General features: G+C 39.1%; 4 protein-coding genes, 1 long non-coding RNA gene and 1 other non-coding gene across 17 annotated transcripts; 4 read left to right on the top strand and 2 right to left on the bottom strand.

The window, feature by feature from the left end:
* The first annotated feature begins 6 nt into the window (after positions 1-6).
* Positions 7-5303, top strand: LOC110858259. 3 transcript variants are annotated; one of them, XR_002548742.2, is made up of 8 exons: positions 7-147; positions 2264-2894; positions 2975-3039; positions 3132-3415; positions 3493-3622; positions 3693-4119; positions 4217-4303; positions 4437-4578. XR_002548742.2 is itself a non-coding variant. In XM_022106957.2 (7 exons), the coding sequence occupies exons 2-7, from the start codon at positions 2860-2862 to the stop codon at positions 4876-4878; spliced, it is 1383 nt and encodes a 460-aa protein (XP_021962649.1). In that variant the 5' UTR covers positions 8-147; positions 2264-2859; the 3' UTR covers positions 4879-5303. The 3 variants fall into 3 exon arrangements, 2 of the variants coding, with proteins under 2 accessions (XP_021962649.1, XP_035714236.1); XM_022106957.2 differs by lacking the exon at positions 4217-4303 and having other exon boundaries at positions 8-147; positions 4437-5303; XM_035858343.1 differs by lacking the exons at positions 7-147; positions 4217-4303 and adding an exon at positions 1981-2173 and having other exon boundaries at positions 4437-5303.
* Positions 5304-5555: 252 nt separating this feature from the next.
* On the top strand, positions 5556-9047 carry LOC110858068 (cardioactive peptide). The gene is made up of 3 exons (XM_022106721.2): positions 5556-5902; positions 7875-7992; positions 8058-9047. The coding sequence occupies exons 2-3, from the start codon at positions 7909-7911 to the stop codon at positions 8409-8411; spliced, it is 438 nt and encodes a 145-aa protein (XP_021962413.1). The 5' UTR covers positions 5556-5902; positions 7875-7908; the 3' UTR covers positions 8412-9047.
* A 2771-nt stretch (positions 9048-11818) lies between these two features.
* LOC110858093 (plasma kallikrein) lies at positions 11819-17110 on the top strand. 9 transcript variants are annotated; one of them, XM_035858538.1, is made up of 15 exons: positions 11819-11968; positions 12027-12135; positions 12501-12859; positions 12939-13060; positions 13327-13681; positions 13749-14742; positions 14818-14936; positions 15005-15108; positions 15170-15416; positions 15479-15554; positions 15636-15653; positions 16129-16401; positions 16464-16625; positions 16691-16810; positions 16906-17110. In XM_035858538.1, exons 6-15 carry the CDS (start codon positions 14568-14570, stop codon positions 17025-17027), a joined length of 1416 nt encoding a protein of 471 aa, XP_035714431.1. In that variant the 5' UTR covers positions 11819-11968; positions 12027-12135; positions 12501-12859; positions 12939-13060; positions 13327-13681; positions 13749-14567; the 3' UTR covers positions 17028-17110. The 9 variants fall into 9 exon arrangements, with proteins under 9 accessions (XP_035714431.1, XP_035714429.1, XP_035714436.1 ...); XM_035858543.1 differs by having other exon boundaries at positions 11826-11968; positions 12027-12032; positions 12519-12859; XM_035858536.1 differs by having other exon boundaries at positions 12027-12859.
* LOC110858106 (steroid 5-alpha-reductase DET2) lies at positions 12599-13877 on the top strand. The gene is made up of 4 exons (XM_035858555.1): positions 12599-12859; positions 12939-13060; positions 13327-13681; positions 13749-13877. The coding sequence occupies exons 1-4, from the start codon at positions 12599-12601 to the stop codon at positions 13875-13877; spliced, it is 867 nt and encodes a 288-aa protein (XP_035714448.1).
* Positions 17111-17133: 23 nt separating the features above from the next.
* Positions 17134-19501, bottom strand: LOC110858094. 2 transcript variants are annotated; one of them, XR_002548732.2, is made up of 5 exons: positions 18293-19501; positions 18015-18118; positions 17592-17802; positions 17431-17508; positions 17134-17336 (listed from the first exon to the last, which is right to left on the bottom strand). It is a non-coding gene; the product is annotated as an uncharacterized LOC110858094 (long non-coding RNA). The 2 variants fall into 2 exon arrangements; XR_002548731.2 differs by having other exon boundaries at positions 17143-17508; positions 18293-19210.
* Positions 18793-18874, bottom strand: Trnas-gcu. Its single transcript has one exon. It is a non-coding gene; the product is annotated as a tRNA-Ser (tRNA).
* Positions 19502-24091: the final 4590 nt, after the last annotated feature.

The following is a 24091-nucleotide window of genomic DNA, read 5'->3' as shown; positions in this document are numbered from 1 at the left end:
GGGGAAAGTGAGATACCAAGTGATAAAGAGCTCCAACCAAAAATAAATCTCTGGAATTTAGGCCGTTGAAATGCAGGCTCCAAATAATAATACGTCGCCTGCCTGCAACTCTCACTCGACCGGATGAAAAAGTTTCAATTCAGTGAGGTAAGTAACCATTTTGTATTTTAAATTTAAATACGAACAAATTAGGTGCAGTTGGTTTGCTAAAAATATTAACTGGTGAGATATATCTTCCAATCGCTAAGTTTCATGTTTGCACATTTTGTGATGTGAATCATAAATGAAAATGAGATTTATAATTTATTAACTATTTAGGAATGAGAATGATTTATACAAATCTGGCATTATTTTTGCAATCTTAATTTCTTGAAATTGTCCTGACTATAGTGAGAGTAATTCGAATTTGTGGTGATTAGATAAAAAGTGTTGATTCACCGTTTGCAGGGTAAATTTAAATATTCATTTGTATAACTTAACATTGATGTAATTCAGTTATCCACAAGTTTGCATCATTAGAGAGTTGGAGATTTTTTGTACTTTTACTTGTACTGTACTGTGACTACAGTACAATACAAAAATTAGTACAAAAATCAAAAGACCTGGAGAATTTCATTATTTTGTACTCTGAAAAAATTGTATTGTAAAACTCCGCGAAATAGATGAGTCAAAAATTGAGACAAATCAACTCATGATATACAAAATGAGAATCCCTCCAACATGTGCGTTTAAAACGATCAAACCAAAAAGTCGAAATTTTTTACCCTTGACCTCGATTAAAACGGTCACCAGGCTGATATAAGCCGAAATGATAGTAATTTCTGAACTCCTCGCTTCAAAGTGAACTACGTCTGCAACGGTTGAAATAAAATATTAACATTTTTGACCTTTGACCTCGTGAACATGGTCACGGGGTCTTCATACGTTAAAGCTATGCAGATTTCTTAAATTCTCGCCTTAATACACGTCTAAAACAGTCGACACTTAAATTGCGACCTTTGACCTCGTCCTTTCGGTCATTGGTTGGTCGTAGGTCAAAAGTATTGACGACTATAAATTCTTGGTGAAATTTCCTTTAAAATGATACCGCATATGAAAATTAAGGTACAATTTTGCGTTTACTTCACGCCAGGGTGACCTTGACCTTGACCACAGGGAGCCCATCTTCGAACTCGACCTAGGGTCAAAAATTAGAAGCAAAATGGCGAAAACGGCGTCTGATTACATTGAGGCGTTCTAGAGATATCCTAGTTGCCAACCCTTGATTTTTCCACAGTAGTACAAATTGAGCCCGTGTTTCAATTTGTCTACTGTAGACTGTAGAATTAGTACAAAAAGCTGATGACGTCATCATCTAGAGTCCACAGTACAGTCTACAGTCAGAGTACAAGGAATCTCCAACTCTCTATTAGCAGCAAATTTTGACCTAAAAATTCATTTGAGAACTTGCGCATCTCAGCAGTTCGCAACTAAAAAAACTTATGTTGCGATACGAAAATGCGAACTCGTAATGAATCCTCACATTAAGTTTGAGACTTTTATAAAGTCATGATCGTTATTAATAAGTAGCATGATCATTTTAAATAAATTACAACATGATGATGACGATATGCCAACTTTAACTGCCAACTCGGTGTCAACTTTCTGTCTGTATTTTTCATGCTGAATCAGCAATTTTCAATTCCTGGCAATAACATAATATACATTTTGAGATCATACAATTTGACATCTTTCATATCAAAATATGCCTCTGAAAATGAAATTACTGTGCATTTGAGCTTCTCTCTCAACTTTAACGGAAATTTAGGTCGTAAAATGTCCAGGAGGATTGGAGCAACAAGTGTTGTTCTCCTATTACCGTTATGTTTTTTTTCTGCACCGATGAGACAAAGAGGTCGTAAAAAAAAGTTAAAAGTGATACCATTCGATTTAATGTGGTGTTATTGTCAAAAGTTGGTTGTTGATTACGACACATCCATAAGTTTCTCTCCGTCTCTATTCTTTCATTCTCTGAATGTCTTTGTTCTTCCAACAAGTCAATTATTTTTTTGCGTTCGCTAAAGTACTTAAAGAGTTCAACTGGGTAAAGCGAAAGGGGTGCAAAGCAACTGAAGCAGTGTCTGAGACACGGTTGACGGTTGCATTTATGATTTTGTTTGCTCATTTAATCAGTGTTAGTTATCTAAACTTCTGAAACAATTTTTAATATTTCTAGAAATAACGGGAATTCAGATTCTAATTTGTTTTGTCGCATTCTTTCCAGAATAAGGCTCCCTTTACTTAATAAGTAAAGTCCTTGCCAGTTAGTCTACGTCAAGAAGAACCAAATTAAGATCTCAGGAAAGAAGAACGCTTAAGCACGTTAAGCAAACCCCATTTACATAAAAAACGCCACGAGCCGTCTCGTCATCTTGTTCCATTGTCCGTTGATCCAGAATCATCACATCACCGTCATAAGGAATTCGCTCAATGTGAGAATACGTAACCACCGTCGACCTTGTCTGATCGCTGATTCTTTTTGTCGAGGAGCTAACTGCATGCACCGATCGACGACTCCCACCAGTACTGTCATTTCTGGATAGATTAGATGCACATCAGCTCAGATGTCAACATTCAATTAGTCCCAATCAGCATAAATCATCCGTCACGTAATTGAGAATCCGCCGTGGATGCTTCATTTCTATGTAAATGCAGCAACTATAATACTTTGGATGCATGCAAATTGTCTAGCACGACTGGATCAAGAACAATAATAATAAGAATCAAGTTGGTCACTGGTTTAAACGAGAAACTAAGAAGGACTTATCACCTTAGACTTATTACTGTAGCAATCTCAAACCAAGAAATAAATAAATCATAATGGAAAAAGCAACGGTTGGAATGACAGTTCGCAGGTAAAGTGTTGTCCAAAAGTATTTGTAATGACTAGTTTGTTTGACCATGAAAATAATTTCATTTTTTTATGTTTTTTTAGAAGCGGTGCTCGGTTGCGATCTATGGCAAAGGCACACGGACCACTTCACGTCCTCCTCTGGCAAGGTAGCAACCGATATTAGAATGAAACTATTGAAATAGACTGATTGTTTGAGTATGATGCACAGAGTGAGAGAGCTTACATTTAAATCTTCCAGCTAGAGAAGCCCAGTCAGCCCTCATGGCAGCCGCATTCACTCAGAAAACTTTATTCAACGACATTGCCGCCTGGGCGTCCACGGAGAATAGAGCACTAAGCGACGTTTGTTCTAATATTGCGGAATTGAGCAGTCTTTACACGTCAGCCCTTGCACATCTAGCTCTGGCTTATAAATCCTTTCGGAAGGAGATGGGTCTAGTCTTGGAGGGAGAGAGAAGATGTGACTTGATCCAAAGGAAGTTGCATGAAGCGGAGGAAAAGAGGATCAAATTGAGGCGACAGGTATGTAGTGGAAATAAATCATGCTATATTATATAATAAGTATGCATTTTTGTTATCAAAATGTACTTCATTTCCAGGTCTTGCGTGCCCAAAATCGGATTCAAACAAACGGAAATGGTAGTGATACGAGACGGTCTGGAGATTTTAGTGCTTTGCAAACTCAACTCGCAGAAGCTGAAAGGGGAGCTGAACGGGCGCATATGGAAGGTAATTAATTAATTCTATAAAACTCTTCAATTATTACTTGTTATTTACTATTATTTCATTCATCTTCCAGCATGCGCCACATCCAGAGAGCAAGAAGCCGTCAAACTGGTCGTCGTAAAGTCTGCCCTTGCAAAACTATCAGAGACTCATCTTAAACTTGTTTCTTCAACTGCAACCATTTTCGAAGGGAGTCGGGAACTTGCCGGCGAAGTTCCGGAACCACCCCCGCCTGGTGATCCCATAAGTTGTGTTAGATATTCTGGTTATGAGAATACGAAAGCTGTCGTGGAACGAGTCAAGAGTCAGGTGAACGTGAATAATAGCTTTTCATCGTCTTCTGCAACACCCTGGTCAAGCCGGACCAGATTGTCAACAAGTCGCCCTGTATCGTCAGCTACTCCTTTAACGTCGCCAAACAGCTCGGCCATATGGAGTCCAGAACCTAGCGCACCGGGACGGCATGAACCACCTCCGCCGTATAATATGTCATATCTCAGGTAAGATGAAGCCATGTTAAACATGCACTTTGCATTTATTTATTTATTTGCTGCATTATTCTGCATTGTTCTGTTATTATTATTTATGAAACGACAGGACGCATCCACATCAATCTTGCACTTGACCTCGCTCACTCAGTTGCGCTGGTGCTTCAAATTATTTCGTTGTTGTATATAATGAATCGTAAGCCTGACTTCTATACATAGCCAATTATTTCTCTGCTATACATGCTCTGAGAACATTCTGTTTGACAGTTTCTCGAACGATAAAATGCACCAAAAGTACATATAAGCTAACTATTTTCTTGTATTTCTAGCAATGTAAGCTCTGTTAACACCAGTCAACGATCCCTCTCTCACTGTCTTGAAATTCAATCCTCCGGAATTCTGGAACATGCCGAAGATTCTCTCCCCCCAAACCATGACACCAGCTCTCTCTACCCGAACATTGAAATCGAAAACAATACTACTGATCATGCATCTCTCTCTTCTTCAATCTCTTCAAGCTATCATCACGTCAGTCAACGGTTCATGACCAGCGCTGCTGGTGGTGATAATGAAGATAGTGTTAGGTACTCGAATATGATTATGACTAGATCTGAAAACTCGGTGATCCCTTCCGCAGAAGACGAAAATAATCCGCGTTACGCCAATTGTGCCGGTAGTAGTAAAAATAACGATGATCGCAATCTCGATAATATTTCTGCTAGTCCTGTGAGAAGCAATATTTTCTATGAGGAAGCAATGGCCCGTGTGTAAAACTCATGTTTATACTTTATTGGACGATGACTTATTCTTATCATGTTGTTTCTTGACTATTATTATTGTTAAAGATTTAACGTTACCCACGCAGTGTTTAGTCGATGTTAGCAACCTCATTTTCTCATGTAACTAATTATTACGAAGTATTTTACTGTTTAACTTGATAAAATCGCTAAGAAATATATATTATCCGTTGTCACCCTGAGTATTAATTTACTCTTTAAAATCAAAAACGAATCTCTTAACCCTTGAAACCTAAATTGCTTCACATTTTAGTTATAAAAATAGATTTGACGTGTTACCTTTCCATTAACCACAACGTATTAGCGGTATTTAACCCATATTTTAGCCGATAGTATAAGTGGATCATAATTCCTATGTACCTAGTTTATCCTTAATAAATTAAATTTACATTGATCAAAGCAGTCTTGAAACATATTGCGGTTTGGCAATTCCTGTGAATTCTTGAAGCGGAGTTAGCCATACTGATCCGATATGCAACTTGCTCTTTTGCTCCTTGCCCTATGCCAGCGGGTGGGTGGGTGATTATTATTGCGGTGTGTTAATGTTATTGCTTCATTAAGGGGGTAAAAATGAAGGAGCGTGTGTGCGGAGGGAAGCGAATGTGTCAGAGTGGTGGGTGGCTGATGGCTTTCTCTTCTTGGTGGGGTGCGTATAAATACGGGCTGCCTCCCCTGGAGAAAGTCCGATTGAGCAGAGCGAGTCAGACTAGGAAAGAGCAGAGCAGAAAAGTGTGACACCAGTTGAGGGGAAAGGGAGACGAAAAGCAGGAAAAACGACGATTTTCACTTAGAACTGATCTCTACGAGCTGCAGGACGCACCCATCACCACCACCCATCGTCATCCATCCACTTACTGGACTAATCCTAAGACACGATCCACTTTTCAGGGGAATAATCCCATCATAATCATCTCGCAGAACAACTGAGCGGTTTCTCATCTCTTCCCATCCATCAACATCAACCGTGAACCCACTCGGTAGCTTTACTGCTTGACAAGGTGAGTAAAATTAAACTTTTATACGAACCATATAAAAAATCCTGGTACTCATTTTACAACCACGAACGGATTTGATATCATTTTTCATGACTATATTCTGTGAAGTTTTGATTTGGACCAACTTTCAATTCGTTTGTCAGCGTCATACTCATAGCCATTTCTGACCTGGCCCAAATGCGACGATGGGCCATCATGGCGTTAAAGGCATCGTAAATTATGTCATCTTGTTCGCCCTGATTGATAAGAATCGATACTCACTCGTACAACCTGCTTTGGGGCAAGTTGCGATATTCTCATTCTTCATAAGTAATGTTTCACCTTTCACCTCTCCCAATTCAGTCAAATAATAGACAAAATTTACACATGTCATGCTTTCCTTTCACTCTTCATATACCGTCTTCTTTTCAAAATGAAGAGGTCGAATCAACGGTGCGAATAGAACGGGTGGTTGCCTCACTTGTCGAGTAAATAACGCGATGCATGGTATTAAAGGTGGCGATTTTGTAGGTAAGTGTCACGGTATGTGACATCTTTTTTATCCGAATTAACACTCATGCTCTTTCCTCCCCGAGATGAAAGGACTTTTAATACGGACTCGTAATTGCAAAAATCCACATCTCCTTCTTTCTGCTCGACCAATTTCGAATTAACCGAGTCAACCAAACGCCCACCAAATTGCATGCTTATACACCTTCCCTCTACGCAGTTAGCCGACTGCTGCTTCATTAGAGTGTGAAAATGTTAAATAATACAGAAAATCAGACATCTTTTCATATATATTCCTAGCTTTCTCCCATGCATACATAATCAAGGCGAGTAATAATCCAAATAAAAAGTCCTTCACATTCTCACCCTGCCCCCTTCCAGGGACGTTGTTTTTATCCTTGTACGTCACATACGGTCACTTTCACGTCATTCATCATCAATGTGAGGCCTTAACACATGTATTGCAGTCAGTTCATCTCAATGTCACCCATTTGTGGTGAGATGTTATTATTGTGAGGTGATGCCTACATACCCAAATATACATACGTGGCTTGTGTGGGTCCAAAGTGCGATGCATAGCTTGAATATTTAGGAATAGAGAGTTCCCAATTCTTCTACAGAGTTTGCAGAATCCACAAAATATTTGACAACATAAACGATGATGTGCTTATTATAAAAATAAATAATCGTACGTGTGCGGTAATGAGATCGTCCCTGGGTCTCTTTCACCACCAGACCCCAGATTTTGAGGGTTTCTCTCAGAATTCAATGTTATCAACTTGCACATAAGCATATTTAGCATACACATTTCTACATCACAGTTTGGCTGGCATTTTACTTTTTACATGGAAAAAGTGAACAGACTATATGAATTGCTACTTATTATACTGATTGATATTTGACCATGCATATGTAGAACTACTGTAAACACAGACGATGATCCTTGCCCGCACCTGTTGCAATTTCCCAAGCGTTACTTTCCCCTTTCTCCACCTTGTTTACTCTACTTATGCAGAGTCTCACAATTTCCATGAGTTTTGTTTCCACCATTTACACCACTCGTTGCTCTGGTTCCTGCCAAACCCACATGAAACAAATGTTATGATTACTCGCTTAATTGAATCTATGTAACTCTGACCAGAAATCAGGAATATTTGCCGATTCAAAATTAATAAGTCAGTTCATCTACTTATTCAATTTGAGAAATTGTGCAATTGGTAAAGGTTAGTTTTGCGGTTTCTTGTTGTTTGTTACCAATCACAGCGTCAAGTTTTATTCCTCTCCTGTTCATGACGGCTCCCCACCAGCCCTGTTGAGTGGTTGATCTCCTAGGGGTCCACAACGTCAAGCGGTGTGGTGTCACCATACCACTGGTCACGTCACCCTAAAACTTATAACGGGGAGAAATTTACGCCATAAATGAGCCTTCTGTCACCACAAACTGATTTATTTACTGTACACGTGCCATTGGTTTTTCTTCTTTTAGAGATATATCACCACAATCACCCGGATAACATAACATGGATAAGTCGGCATTCGGCTTGGTACTCACCCTCCTCGTCTTTGTGATCCTTTCCGCAGTGGCCACCCCCATTCAGAAAAGGGTAAAGTTCAGCACAAAAGTTGTCTCAAACTCCCCATCATTTCATGACATTATTCTACTTTTCAGGGCATCGAGGAGGACGGGGAGCCATCATCGAACAACAACCCTTCCCCACCACGGGCTAAACGTACCTTTTGCAATGCTTTCACCGGATGTGGCAGGAAACGGAATGGTGGTGGCGGTGGATTCAACCGTGACTACGTCGACTACTCGGAAGGTGGTGACCGAGGAAGCGTCGTCGATTCTGATTCTGATTCCGGGATGGAGGACGTGGCTCGGGATATTTTAGCGGAAGCGAGATTATGGGAGGCACTCCAGGCCAGAAATTCCTTACGCCCACGACAACAGCAACGAAATAAGAGTAGTGGTGGTTATCGAGGTGAGATGAGACGCCCGTTGGAGGAACAGCTTCCAAACTAAGGTGACCAGACCTCAACATTCATTACTACCAACAAACGATCAAAAAAAAACATAAACGGCGCGTGGATATCATCGTCATTCGTGATACAAAATTTGTATGAGAAGAAAAAAAAACACTATTATTTTTAGACTAGTAAAAAAAATCACCACACACTTTTATCAGCCTGTCTCAATTACATTAGAAAAAAACAAAGCGAGCAAGCCGTAGTTTTTAGGAAAGTTTAGAATAGTCAAAAATTACTAATTGTATGCTATGCACTTTATTCTAAAATAGTAGAAAATGATGATTCATATGTATATGAAGGGGTAAGGATGGAAACGGGGACATAAGTAATTTTGATGCATGACCATACAATCAACACACACGTTTTTTGCACAGTGTATTTTGTACTTGGACACCTACTAAAAGTATCCATTTAGAGTATGTATGCAAGTTTCATGTGCAATTTTCATCCTGGTTGTTATTAAATTCATCATAGTTTATAATACCAAAATTATTATGAAATGAAATATTGTAGCAGAAAAAAGCTGGGTCAACACGTTATTTGAGACAGCAGCACGGATTGTTATTATTCTTCTTGTGTAAACTATGTAATCATGCACATTTTAACGTAGTAAATTTGCAATTCTTCCCCATCACTGTTGCGATATACTTTATTTCCTAACCGAAAAACCACCCACGCGAATTCATGATTCATTTCATCGCGTACTTTTTTTCTACGAATGGCATCATTAATTAGCACCTTTACATACGCTCCATTCATGCTTATGTCCAGTGGCAAATACTTTTAAGCAATGTATGCATATTAGTCATTGGAAATATGCATGTGCTTGTTCTTGATTGTTCGTGGGTGGAAAAAAGAAGAAGAACAACAGATGTTCCCGGTTAGAAAAACTGGGTGAGTAAAGCAAATACTGAGTGATCAGTCGTCTCACTGCATATTAATTGGCTGGCAGTAGTGTGTGCGGAGATGATGAGACCCTACCACCTGTCCAACACGGAGATACATGATTGATTCCTTCCCCGTTATTAAAAAGCACTTGTCAAACCAAACATAATTATTCTCAGTCTCTTTCCTTCATTATTTATTCAATAATATGAACCAATAAATGATTCCAATTGATGCCTGCTTGACCATTTGATCCACAAACATCAGAACAGAAGCTGTTTAATTAAGTATCACCTTCCAATCGCTTCCTGGGATCTATTTATTACCGCGTGTCTCCATATGAATGAATAACAAATATTATGCATAACAAGCATTAAATGCCAAGTTTGTTATGCGTCCCGTTTTTTTCCTGGAACGCTTCTACTCGGATTTTAGGAACTTATATATTGAAAGAAATGCAAACAAGGAAGCTGGTAAGTCAACAATACGCAATAACTTATTGACTGCCTTATTACCTACGCTGTTCTATCGCTTTTACTCATCAAGCAATTCAGTCCAAAATTCAGGTATTCCTCTTCAAGGGTATTATACAACTGTTGTCTAGTAAATCCATCAGGTAAGATGCTTATCATGGAAAGTACCCAACAAATCTGATAACCTCTCTCCCCTCAGGTTGCAAGGATGAACTCCGACCCCGATTCCAAGGCTAAGAAGGGTGGTCTTCTCATGGGAATGTGGGCATTCCAGACAGGTCTCAATGCCCTGGCCCAGCCCAAGGCGTCGACTTCAGCGTCTTCATCGTCACTGCAGTGGGACAAGATGTTCTCGGCGTCGTACTCCTGCTGCCGACAGAACTTCTGCCACTCGTGCTGCAAGAAGAAACAGGGCAACGTGATGAACACGTATGGGGAAAAGGTCAAGAGTCGATGGGGCAATTGAAATGATGAAAAGAAGTTGAGAAATCTAAATTTCCGACTTGCTAAATTATCACAACTTTCTAATTGAATTGTTAAAATTCTATAAAACAATAAAAACTAAAGGCTTTATAAACATACTGGAATTCCCACTTGCATATTTATTTACACACCTAAAACCATAACACAATTTAATAAGGGATGGGTATTTCATAAGCTGGATTGGGTTTTTGGGTTTTTGCATACATATTAATGTTAATGTTAATTAAGCAGTTTCCACCTTTGATAGAACAAGAGTAAATGTTATATTTGTGCGTCCTGTCATTTAGCCATCATTATCCTTATTAAATCCCAAAAATCATTACGTACTTTGGCTTAATTTAATTTATGACAGAATGATAAACATAATTATATAGTGGCTCCAGGGGAGAGTTCACATTGTAACAATACAATATAGTTCTCCTCCTCGTACTGTTACAGTGTTACAAAACTCAAACTTTCAGCTTGTAGGAAATTCTAGACTACAGTCGGTTTATTTACCATACGACCCTCGACGTCACCACTGCAATGCTACTAGTAATGAGAGTGATGACGTCGAGGATCGTATGGTAAAAAAACAGGAGTATGTTATGTCTCAGTTTTCTTATCTAACCAACACAATTTCATATAAAGGACCATACCAGAGGCAGAGTAACAGAAGCTTTGCGTGGTATAACAATTTTTGCTTCTTAGCATCGGTGGGTGGATATGTGAATTCTTATTTATGTAATTTGCATCCTCACAGCTGCAATATCGTGCGAATTTGGTCTCTAAAGTAAAACATGAGACGCGTGTAAACCCAAAACTTCTTCACAGTTCCTACCCAATTTTATATTCCAAATTCCGTGAGAAATTTTAACTGAGCAGTGCACGCAAATCATAATAGTGCATGATAAAATAAATACAAATTTGAGTGTTAAATGGAATATTATGACAGTAGATAATCTTCTACAAAAATTGGGGAAAATCTTTTTATCATTCTGCCAAACGCATTTCCCACTTATAATAAACTCCAGCAACAGATATAATAAAGTAGTTGAAGCAAAGTGATGAAAATTCTGCCTTGCGTATTTACATGCAAGTTTGCTACGACCTAGGTGTACTTATATACATAGCTTGGTAACTTGGTCAATTTGAGTTTACCAGTCATCGAGGTCATGAGAGGCACCATGATCATACATACATACTCGTAAATCGGAGACGAAGCAAAGTACAAAATTTTGAGAAAAGTAGAAACTTAAACCCATGGCTCCAGATTATTTTTCTCCTTCATGGATCTCCCATTGACCCCGCTTCCGAACGTTTATTTTCAAAATTAGATGTCGAAATCTGAAAATGGAATAAGTTGACGCAGACGGACAGAGGGCAAAGTCATCGCAAATAGAAGCTTTACCTTTTTCCGTTACGCAAGTACTTACATGCATACGTGTTATAGTATAAATATACTGCGGAGAAATTCACACGGTGTTATTATTACCTTTTGGACCTTCTGCATACATATGTTGATTAGCTTATATATATATAATAATGCACTGTCATGCTCACTCGTGGTAACTAATTTTGTCACAATTTGTCTAGTCACTGTACATATACTTTCGTGGATAAGATGATGCTCGTATAAGCTGATAACCAATGACCTTGATCACTTGCACTCTGCCCCGAAATTGAGTATATAAACAGTCAGTCAGAAGTTAATTTTTTAACGATCCTCCGGGTATTTACACGCACATAGAAAACACGTTTATTGTTATTTATTAATTAAGTCGCTGCAGTTTCAGGTACAGAAAGTCCAAACGTGGTGCACAAAGCGGTGTGAGAATTGGAAACCGTTTACATATTTGGTTGCGAGCTGAATAAAGGATTACTCTACTCGACTTGTGGGTATGAAATAGGTGTATGATTTTTCTGTAAAGTTTGCTACAAACTAAACGCTTATCAACATCTAAAGATTAAAGGTTGACAAAATGTTGAGCAATTTTTATTGACTAGTTTTGTGCTTAGCTGAATTAGTAGATAAGCATCGGGACCTTCAGTTATGAAAATTTTGTGTCTTGACTAACCGGTAAGCTCAGGTTTTCAGTTTGAGTCGGATTGAGAAAACCATTTTTGCTCGATAAACAAAGAAAGTATAAGGACAAGTATATTTTTAATTAGTTTTAAGTACTGTTGATACCGTTTTTTAGCATATATAACAGCATAAAAATATTGCATACTTATTTCAAACCCACACCACGTTGTGCAATAAGTTTGGACTTGTGCATGAGCCCAAATCTAAGCAAACTTCGTTCGTCCATACTTCGTTCGAGACAAAAGGTCAGCTCCAAGGGCTCCAACACAACAAATCATGGAGCAAATTAGACTCCTGGACAAAACTCCGTTGTCCTTCGCCTACGATCTGCTGCTTGCTAAGACGGACCAGGAAATTGTGACAAATTTCTCATGGGCCATGGCAGGCGGGATTTTATTCACCATTGTGTGGAACTTGGTGGGAACAGTGGCGTATGGAAAGGCCACAGTTTCGACCAGTGGTAACGAGGGATCGAAAGGGTTATCACCATCCAGGAAATTTTGGGAGTATCCGATCAGTTCGAGGTTCACTTGGAGGGTGCGTGGGTATCGATAAATGTCACTAATGATTTTTTAGCAATGTACAGACAAAAATGTTGTCCCTATAATTTTTTTAGTTTGGCTTCCTTCCAACCGTAATCGTGCCCTGGGTGGTAATTTTCTTCACCCCGACGCCATATCTGTTCAACCTTACAAATCTTGCTGGACTGGCGATCTACTATATTCATTATTTTAATCGGTAAACGAGCCTTTAAGCTTGCTTTTATTCGACAAACACATCGTTCACACTCTGAGAAATCCAGTATTAAATACCAAGCGGTATTCAAATATGACTATACATACCAAAGTGGTATTGATGAGTAATACCGCTTAGTAATAGCTCGGTATTAAAGTTTTACTATATTGGTAGACAATTTTTACGAGACGGGTATAATTTTTAATACCGAGAAATCAACACCAGATTTCTATGTAACAGTGCACAATTTTTGTAAACTTGATCTTTAGCTCGGTGATCTACCCCTCCAAAATATCTGACCATGCGACTCCCTCCCCGCTCTGGTTCTTCGTCAGTATGCTGACCATCACCACGGTACACACCTTTGCCCAGACCCATCATCTCGCCAACGTTCACAAGCCTCTTGACGTATCCTTCCTCACTTTTGTGGCAATTGGCATGAGCATCCTGGGAGCCTGGGTGAACAACCGGCATGACTGGATTCTGACGCAACTTCGTGCCCGAGGAAAAGGTTACCAAATTCCGCAGGGGTCCCTCTTTGAATACGTTTCATGCCCGAATTACTTTGGGGAGTGTTTGGAGTGGTGGGGTTTCGCATTGGTGACGGGCGGGGGAGGTCCTCAGGTGAGGGTAGAAATAGATACATACATATTTAACTAAAGGACAATACTAATAGCAGATTGATACGTAGGTAATGTTTGCAATCTTCTCCACCGTGTTCCTCGTTTTCCGAGCAAGATTTGCGCACAAGTGGTATCATGCCAAGTTTGGGACCAAGTACCCCCGTGAGAGGAAAGCTATCATTCCCTTCGTGTATTAAATATGCATGCATTAGGTATTAGATACATGGGGCAGCCATGGACATATAACTTATAACTTAAAATTATGACGTATAACTTAACTTATAATTATAAATATACGTCGCCTTATGGCGTTTCTATGACTTATAACTTATAAAATAAGTTATACGTCATAATTTTAAGTTATAAGTTATATGTCCATGGCTGTCCCATGTATCTATTATTAGATACATGTATGTACATATGTGAATACGTGTCCAAAACATGTATGAGGTAGAAAAAAACTTAACTTGTAACTAACTTACAACTTAATAAATTGTACTGGATTTTTTGTGTGTATGGGAACTACATAAAAATCTAAATTTCCAGCTTAACCATGCCAGGTCATAAGTTTTAAGATGATACCATGTTATCCTCTTCCGTCATCAAGAGCCTCATCCATATTACGAACCATTAGGATGGGATGATTTCCCTTTCGACCTCATCTCTAATTCATGAAGTGTGTATATTCCATCCATTTGATGGTAATGGTGAAGGTGACAGATGGCTCATTTCCATTCTGGTGACCTCCTTATCAAATCCAAGTATCAAAATCCGTTCTGATTATGGCCAATTGGGCTAATACGATGAACTAATCTATCAACTTTTTTTAATCCGGCACGCCACTGGATTCTCTCGTGCTTTTTATCTATTTCCCCAACATTTTGAAAATGTGGGGATCACGGTTTTCACTTTTCGTCACGTTTGCCATCATCTGCGTAAAAGGGGCACGAAGCAGTACTGATAATGAGGAAGGGACGCCATGGGGCAGTGCTGCTTTCCACTTTCTCACTAACAATTCAATCGCCCATTTAGTTCGTCAACCGGAGCGGCCCACGCCAAAAAGTAGTCGACCAATTTATGTATCCTTTAATTACGCGCAAACTATATATGTCGAAATGTATCTTATTAACACTATAGTTATGCCGTGTGGCACTTCGCACGAGTTACTCGGAGATGAGGAAGTTTTGGTAGAAAGCGTCAACTTCAGTAAAAAACAGTTCTACCCAAATTCACACATTTGCGAGTGGAATTTCATGGTTACTCTATTAAATTGTTTTCATAAGATTTCTTAAAACTATACAGCTCAATTTTATGTGTTGTGCAGTTCCCCGGACGTCGAGCAAAATTAAGTTGTCCAAACTTTCACCTAACAGAATTTTTGTGCCTGGACCACGTCCTCGTTGGTGATGGGGCAGCTATCCAAAATCAGTACTATAAAATGTTTAATTGAGAAATAAATATGTAGTAACGTTTGACCTATGATTTCCAGTTATTGTGGAAAACATGGACCACGAGAAGTAATTTTGGTGGGGAAAATGACGATGCGGTTCTCCACATCGGCCTTTTTCCCAGGCGTCGGATTTCGCTGCAGTCTCGTTCTTCTCAACAATGCTGACGATGATGACCACATCACGGATGGTGTAAACAGTGGGGTCTCAGCAGTGGAGCCGTCCCCTTGTTCTTGTGGGATCAACAAGATTGGAACGAAGGTTGTCAATGGGACGGAAACTCAGCAGGTCATAACGACAAGCCAACAAAAAGACGAAATTCCATGAAAATGTCCTGGTTTTCCATGCAGGGGGAAGTTCCATGGCAGACGGGGTTGGTCAGGACGAACGAATCCGTACCCTTTTGTGGGGGCTCGCTAATCAATGGTAACCCAAATTAGTATAAAATCATAAGAGAATATTTACATCTCCAATCTCCATTGCATTATGTTATCGTTTACCTTGCAGATCGTTACGTTTTAACAGGTAAATATATTGTAGATTCAAAGTCACACTTACACAATTTATTAAGGGGTGAAAGCTATTTATAAGATTATTATGTCCGTCCGTCTTAAAATTTTGAACGTGAGTTCCTTACTTCAAGGGGAAGACCTGATTAGAATTTGGGCGCCACAGGTCACACCCCTCAAGATCAAAAAAGTTTACGCAAGGGTCAAATTGCATATATGCGTCAATTTAATAGGAAATTTAACCCCGAATTCAATAGCGACCTTCATTTTGACCTCAAGGTCACAGAAAGGTCGTCAAATGTTAAATTTGATACCTATGCATGTCACAAATGTCGAAAACACTTCAAACTTCAATTATAACAGATTTTCGACGGGCAAAAACAATATGATATTCATTTTGACATGTGACACACTGCTTTCACCCCTTGGTTAACTCCTTGTAACGGTCTATTACAATTCAAGTTAATCTAAATTATAACAAATTCTGTCAGCCGCCCACTGTGTCGTTGGACGAACCCCGTACAACTTGGAAGTTATCCTAAACGCCGACAAGACTGAAGTTGACCACGAAGGGTTTCTTCCAGATCGATATTCCGTCCTGCAAATCATCGCACATCGAAACTATTCTGCCAGTTTGGACTACGACGCTGCTCTGATAAAGCTGGAGAGGAGGGTTGATCTGACCAAGACTGCCCCCGTCTGTTTACCCTCAGTGGACGACATTGAGAAGGGGGGTTACGTGGGTGTCTCAGCAACAGTAACGGGTACTTCGTACTAACTACTAGGGTATCCAAATCGTTAATTATTTAGTATGTTTAACTCCAAGGATGGGGTTATACCAAGGAGGATGGCGAATTATCCGCGACCCTGCGAAAAGCGTCCGTCTCAGTGCTAAGCAATGAAGACTGTAAATCAAAATATTCCAAAATTACGAAACGCATGTTATGTGCGGCATCGCCAGGGACGGATGCGTGTCAAGGGGACTCAGGTTATTTTCACTTTGAGTTCATTTTTCCATTAATTATCAAAAAAAAATTCATTTCGGTTCTACAGGCGGACCACTTTTCTTTGAATCGAACTCAAAGTTGAAAAAGCACACTCAAATTGGGATTGTGAGTTGGGGAATTGGGTGTGCTAGACCAGAACGCCCTGGTGTCTACACTAGGGTCACGGGTACGAGGTCATACATGTGTATTTATATATAAATTTGTATTTATATGCGCAATATGATATTGATCTTAACTTATCTGACTGATGATTCTTTGAAGAGATACTAAAATGGATTTGGAGAACGGGGAGGGATGGGAGCTACTGTAAATTGGCTGGAGATGCCGTCGAGAACCATAATGAGTTCAAGGAGGTCACTATACAAAAGACGCAGCGAGTCTAGAAGAGTTTAATATTTTTCTTTGTTTCAATAATTCCATATTAAAAAAAATATAACTCGTATAAAAAAAGGTACATAATATTACATATTATGCAAGGATTTTTAGTTATTTATAGCATATTAATGTTGAATTGTGGAGATACACCGGTCACTTTACCTTTCACATCCCCCTAGGGTTTCGAATATGGCTGAAGTCCATGCATCTTAAGATATTTGGAATGATTTAAATTGATAAGGACGAAGTGAATTTATTAGAAATTATCCGATATACTGGCAAAATTTAACATAATTTAACAGCAACTGTGGATTGTTCTAAAAATTATATAACAGCAAATACAATTAACTATTTTTTATGCATAACATGAAAATTTTTAACCCAATACGTATGTCAGTAAACAGGCTTTACCATGTCCCACAAAAGATTGTTGCACCCAAAGCATCACTCCTTCTCACACACAAGGGTCCAGGTCTTTTCGACATTTCGCTACATAAATTAGAAATAGTGTGTAATTTAAGATTGTTGGAACGTTGAAACCGAGGCATTGGTTGATATTTATTTTCACCAACCTTGCAAAGCAAACAGGGCTCCCGTGGTGGCAGATTGTCAATGGTACAAGGTCCCTTCAGTTTTCCATCAATCTTTGTTAAATCCGAGCTATTGCCACAATGACTTCTAAATTGTTGATAAAATCCAAGACTTCCTTTTGAAGTGACGAAGGGCCGATTTTCTCATCAAAGTCAACGATGGATGAAAAGACATTCAAGTTAAGGTAAAGGCCTGCAAAAAGGCAAGGACAAAAATTTCTTAAATGTGCACCGTTTTTGGGTACACTAAATTTCAATGTGAAATGCTACAAACTTCGTTCATTGAATTTAAAATTGTAAAAACAAACAAGGCCTGATTTGTCAATAATAATAAATGACTCGCCATCCGAAATCTGACCGCTTCGCTCTTGTCCAAGCTCATCATCTTAAATAATTAATAAGTACCCGTTACATTTCCGGCCAGGGACGACTTGGTGTCCTGAATCAAGAAATGTTGCATCTTCATGCTCGTTTTAGCGAAGACATGTCATCTCAGAAACAATATCATTCTGTAAATATAGAACCACAATTAACATGATGGATTTGACTGGGTTTAAAAAAATTGTAAATCCCTGGTACTATAACTAATACAAATCTATACGTAATACTAGAACGAGAACAAAACATGCTAAAAATTATAAAATAGAAATTACGACAGCTTTAAAACTTGAATGGTCCCTTACCGACAGTAAATATTTCCCCCATGTCCTGAGACCTGAAGAGGCACGTCCGACGTGCTATACACCGAATGAAGGTAGTCATCCACAGAAATTGGTGTTCAAAGATAATTTATTGTTTCAAAACATGTAAATGCAACTAATTTACAAAAGCACATGGATTTGACAAATGTTCCGGTTGATGTTGGAAATTGGAGTTTTGAGCGTGGGAATTTTCATGTTGCCTCATCGTGCAAAATACAATTTGGCAAATGGGCAAAGTAAAAACGACATAATAATATTATGTCGTTTATACATATTATAATAATATGTATGACATAATAAGTACACATTGTGTTTCACATTTATTTTCACATTTAACCGAGTAATGTAATTGATGGAATTAGTGGAGTCGCGCCGTTAGTAAAGTTTATGTTTATGCTCAAATGTTAGGACTGGATACATTGGTCAGAAAATCAGCAAGTTATAATTAATTTAGCTTTAATGTGCACTGGCAAAAATTAATTCGACGAGGATGGGATTCGAACCCACGCGTGCAGAGCACATTGGATTAGCAGTCCAACGCCTTAACCACTCGGCCACCTCGTCTCTAATATTGTGAGGCCCCAGAAAATCTTCATTTCCTCTCCGTGCGGTTTCTCTCTATTCTGAACTGAATGTATGCAAATATTGATAAATATAGGTCAGTTAATGGAAAACCATGTATCGATCGTTATAAATACAGTTTCACTTTACGTTCCAGTTGAATTTCAGCCGGCCTCCGTGTGCACGGCTACTGAAAACTCGTCACTTTTACTAATGAAATGTCCTTTAACGTTCCACTGTATGCGGATTTTGAATTTGAAATTCTATGTCTCAACTTTCTCTTCTTCCATGTATTCCATATATTTTCTCATAGAAAAAAAATCAAAATTTCAACCTCCTAACTTTGTTCAAGTAAACAAAAATTATTGATTTTTAAATGCAATAAAATCTTCAATTTGTATGAAACGCACCAAGATGAACAGATTTACTTGATTACATGGGAGAGAAATTTGAAGAGAAATTTGAGGCTCCGATCCTAAATGTCAAACTTCCTACACCGTACAAACTCATCACATCTGCGGCTAAAATTTGAAAACGTTTAAAAATAAGGACACCTGTAGGGAGGGGGACTCCTAAAATCTGAAGTCCTCATGGCCCCCACCATGTGGAGTATCATTTTACAGGCAATGATTAGTAAAGTAAAAAATGTAAAATAATTCTGTGACCTTAAGGTCACCTAAAGTCTAATATTATTAAATACTAATAAATAAATAGTCTAATTTTCAAAATTTGCCTTTGCAAATTATTTTTTCTAGGTGGAAATTTTGAGGTAAACGCATTTAAATTGTTAAAAGTGAACAAGTATTGAAATTATTTGACTATTAAATGATGAATTTTTATTAAAACATCTCGAATGTAATTGTAATTTGTGATGTAATTCAATTACGTAATTTGTAATTGTAATTGAAGCGAATTTTTTTTAGAGAAGGAATTGTAATTTGTAATTAGTAATTGAGTTTTCCTGAGTAATTGTAATTTGTAATTTGACTTCCAAGTAATTTGGCCAGCTCTGATAGCGCTCGAGTTATCGATGATTGAACTCGTTCCATTTTTCTCGACTCATGTTTGGTACAACAGAACCTTGCATCCGGCTCGGCAAAGCTGTACACTGAGGTTTTTAAATCTTCATAATTCCAAGTTTTAATACTACCAAATATGCAAGTTTCCCGGTTTTTCACTAAAAAAAGTATCTTGTATCTTGACTAGTATTTCAAATAAAATATGGTTGACATAAATTCTCCAGATACAAGGTACAAGATACAAAATACTGTTTGAGAAACGTTCAGATACAAGATAAAAGATAAGATAAACTCCGTTACACAAGATAAATCTTGTATCTTGCATCTGATATCTTGTACCTTGCGTCTGATATCTTGTACACTCTGAACAAAATCGCTAAAAAATCGCTACCGGGCGGTGTCTATATATGACCTCACCGCTTTGGTAAGAATTTGCTACCGGATAGTAGCAAAGTGTAAGGAGGACTCTCCCCGCCTTGGGATAGACCCACCCGGAACCCTCCAACCCAAGGAATTATGAAATTCCAGCTACATAACTACATACATACATATGTATGCTCGTCAAGAGCACTGCCCGCCATAATTCATTTAACGCACGGTTTCATCATGTTGCAAGCAGATTTGGCAAACGTGAAGCAGGGACTATTTTTAGGCACTCAAATTCCCTACAAATTGCGCGGTCAACCAGCGAAATCGCTTGAGAACTGGCATAGCTGTGAGCTAAACCTTGCGGGCAATGTCGTTATTAAGGAACCTTGTATGGTCCATTATTTCCATTTGTAAGTTAAATTACGTCCAATTCATGTTACTAGGATAGAACAGGCCTACGTCTAGGGTTCCGGGTGGGTCTATCCCAAGGCGGGGAGAATTCTCCTTATTCACTTGCGCTGGAAGGATGCATCTCTCATACACAAAGAGTAAAATATGGCGTAACAAATTGATTACTCGGTAAATTAAGACCATTTTGTCTGGCTCACCCTTATCCAGGTGACCATGTGATACATCTATAGGGTCGAAATCACTACCTAATTTCCCCCAACTATCCACCAACATTATGCAATGGCGATAAGGCTAGTAGTCGTGCTTAAAAAAACGTTGGTCACCAAACACTGAGCAAAATCGGGGAGAAATGATGACGCCCATCGAGTTTAATTTGACCCCTGGGGTTTCAACAGATTGTTTGATTTCGGACCGCCCGTTCCTGGAATAATTCTTTAGGTATGTGGGCACATAAAAAAATCACGTTTGAACGGATCCCCCGGAATTTGGTCTTTGTACAACTCGAAACGGTCCCGAAAACGTTGAAATTTTGGAAAATTTGTAAAGACAAACAGATGACCCCCAGCTCGGGGTCACACTGCATCTGGCTCATTTCTCTGGAGACAACTTCTGGATGCCATAGGCAAATTTTGGTCACCATTTGCCCGCGAAATTCGACAACAATTTTTTCAAGGTTTCAAACACCTAAGGGGTACCCCTTAGGTCTTTTGAGGGTGAAAAATTAAAGTGTTGAAATGTGCCAATTTCTTTCTGGAATATTATGTAGACCCAAAAAATAGGTGATTCGGGTCGGTGTGACCTATCAAAAACCTTTGGCATGTGCTCCAAATTTGCCAAAAATTGGCATTTTTGGTAATTTCGAGGCATATCAAAGCAAAAGTTGAAACTTTTTTGTACTAAAAAAGAAGGGTTAGTGGGTACCAATATATGTGCAAAATATGGGCCCTCCCGCGGGTGGTGAGAATTTTGCCATTTTTTGCCATTTTTCGTCATTTTTGGCCAATTCCTTATGGGAAATCCCATGTTGTATTTTTCTGATCAAAGGTCCCTACATATGGACTTTGGCAAAATTTGGACATTTTGCCTTTTCTCCTCTATCTTAATATATCCCTCAGATCTGAGTTCCCGGCAATCATGGACACCAAAATAGGCGTCTATATCATGAGCGATCGCAACCCTACAGCTCATGAGAGTTGCTAAAAAAATCAAAATTTCGAAATTTTGCAATATTTTGCCCAATAAATGCCATTTTCTTTGGATCTGTAGGAAAGACAACCTCCCAGGCATGGTCATTTAGTCGACAACGTAGGTCTGTTCTATCCTAGTAACATGAATTGGACAGGATTTTGTCTGCTCTTCTGCAACGTGGGTCAAATCTACGAAGTTCGGACTTTGCAATATCAGTGTATGATGAGTTAGCTTCTGGATTCAATTTTCGTTTGATGCCGCAGTAAATGGATGGAAGAGATAACTCTTTGGCGTCGAGATCCATAAGTAATGACAACGGGCGCATTCCTTCTCCAGGTGCCACTGCCATGATTAGTTGGTCTTCTTGAATAAGCGTTTCTGTTAAAGGTGGATCATTATCTTCTGTTTGGGCATTGGCACTGATAGATAGATCTTGAATATTGTTAATATCTGTATCACCTTGGATAGCATCGTATGGATTTACTATATATTCTACTGTGTCGGTTGAAACACTGTTAGCCCAGTCTGACGAAAGAAATACCTTTTCCTTTTTATACAATTCTGTACGTACTAAATAATTTGCGGCATGAAAAACTTTGTGTGGTCGAATTGTTTGGAACATATATGGATGCTTATACGACATGCGGCGTTTCAATTGAACCTGCACTGTACTCGTCTCATCGAATCGACGGGGAATAACTTTGGCGACTATGTCCATGTCATTTGGAACGTTTACTACTCCCCCTCGGATTCCGTACTGACGGTCGCTCCCTAACGATCTAATCTGAGCAAACGGTAACCTCAATGCAACCAAACGTTCCTCTAAGCTAGTCATGCTCTGTAATTGATGTGGAATTGGAGGAAAGTACAACCCGTTAGACATACACAACCGGGGCACGTCACCACTCTTCAGCGAATCTTGACATGTGCCACATAAGAAGTACTTGCCGTTGACTTTCAGATGGGCGAAAGCTCTCTTAGGATGAAGTTTGCGCACGACTTCTATTGTTGTTGTATGAACAGATGATCGATACCATAACCCACCACACGAACCACATATCCATCTCGGTTGATCAAGTATCTCACAATGGAAAGACTTACACAGAAAATCAAAATCCTTCTGGACCTTATGACGTAAAATTGCTTTTTTAATAGTGTTCTGCTGTTGTTCGGCCTGTTTGTAAGTTCCGTCTTCTCGGCGGCTAGCATGCTCCTTCCGATTCCGTTCATTTTCCGCGTCGCGATAACCTTCGTCTTCTCGGCGGCTAGCGTGCTCCTTCCGATTCCGTGCATTTTCTTCTCACGGTACATGTCAACCTTCCTTCGCTCTGCGTGTGCTGCCGTGTTTCTTTCTTGCTCTTGATGTCTTGTGTTTGCATCCATCCTGCGTAATTTCTTGGCGTCAGCATTTTTTTTCGACTTCTGCTCGACGGAACTCTTCATTCTCCCTCTTTCTCCGCATCTTTTCTTTTACACTCAGTTTGCGAGGCATTATCACCAGCGATTATGCGGGCCCTAATTCTGTAAGTTACGTACCTATTTTTGATAAGTCACACCGCACGATAAGTCACCCTCCTTGATAAGTCACAACTCTTATTTCGTTGCTCCAGTAGTTGGTAAAACACCTCTCTTCCTCCCTCCACGATAAGTCACCCTCCTCGATAAGTCATCCTAGATAAGTCACCCTCCTCGATAAGTCACCTTCCTCGATAAGTCACCTTCCTCGATAGGTCACCCTCCTCGATGTCACGGGGCGATAAGCAATTGCTCTCGTTCTTGATATATTGATTAAATGGCTCCTCGTCTTGATAAGTTACTTCTCCGAGTAAATAATTGCGTATTTAGTCCAAGAATAGAGATCAAGAATTTTTGATAATTCAAAAATGATCAATTCAGAATTCGTTTTCTTGATCTGATGTTTGTTACGTCTGACACACGACGTGATCATAGTTACAAATGTTTTAAATTATATAACGCAAGTTCTATGCATTTTTCTACATGGCTCTATTTGACATTATCCAAATTATTAAACGCGAATATGCAAATACATAGTTAACTCATTTTATCATAGCATTGCAGGGTGAGCTACTTTCAACGTTACGACGGTTTATTTTTCGTCACTACCTCCCCGAGCTGGGAGTGGGTAATTTGCGCGCCTGCTGCCTTCCTTGGATGTGGTAGCCGTTTCTCAGGCTCCCTCTCCGGAATCGAACCCTGATTCCCCGTTACCCGT

The sequence above is a fragment of the Folsomia candida genome, unplaced genomic scaffold (genome assembly GCF_002217175.1).
Source record: "Folsomia candida strain VU population unplaced genomic scaffold, ASM221717v1 Fcan01_Sc020, whole genome shotgun sequence".
Lineage (NCBI taxonomy): Eukaryota > Metazoa > Arthropoda > Collembola > Entomobryomorpha > Isotomidae > Folsomia > Folsomia candida.
Note: the sequence above shows the minus strand (reverse complement) of the source record. Positions and strands in the feature narration are given on the sequence as shown.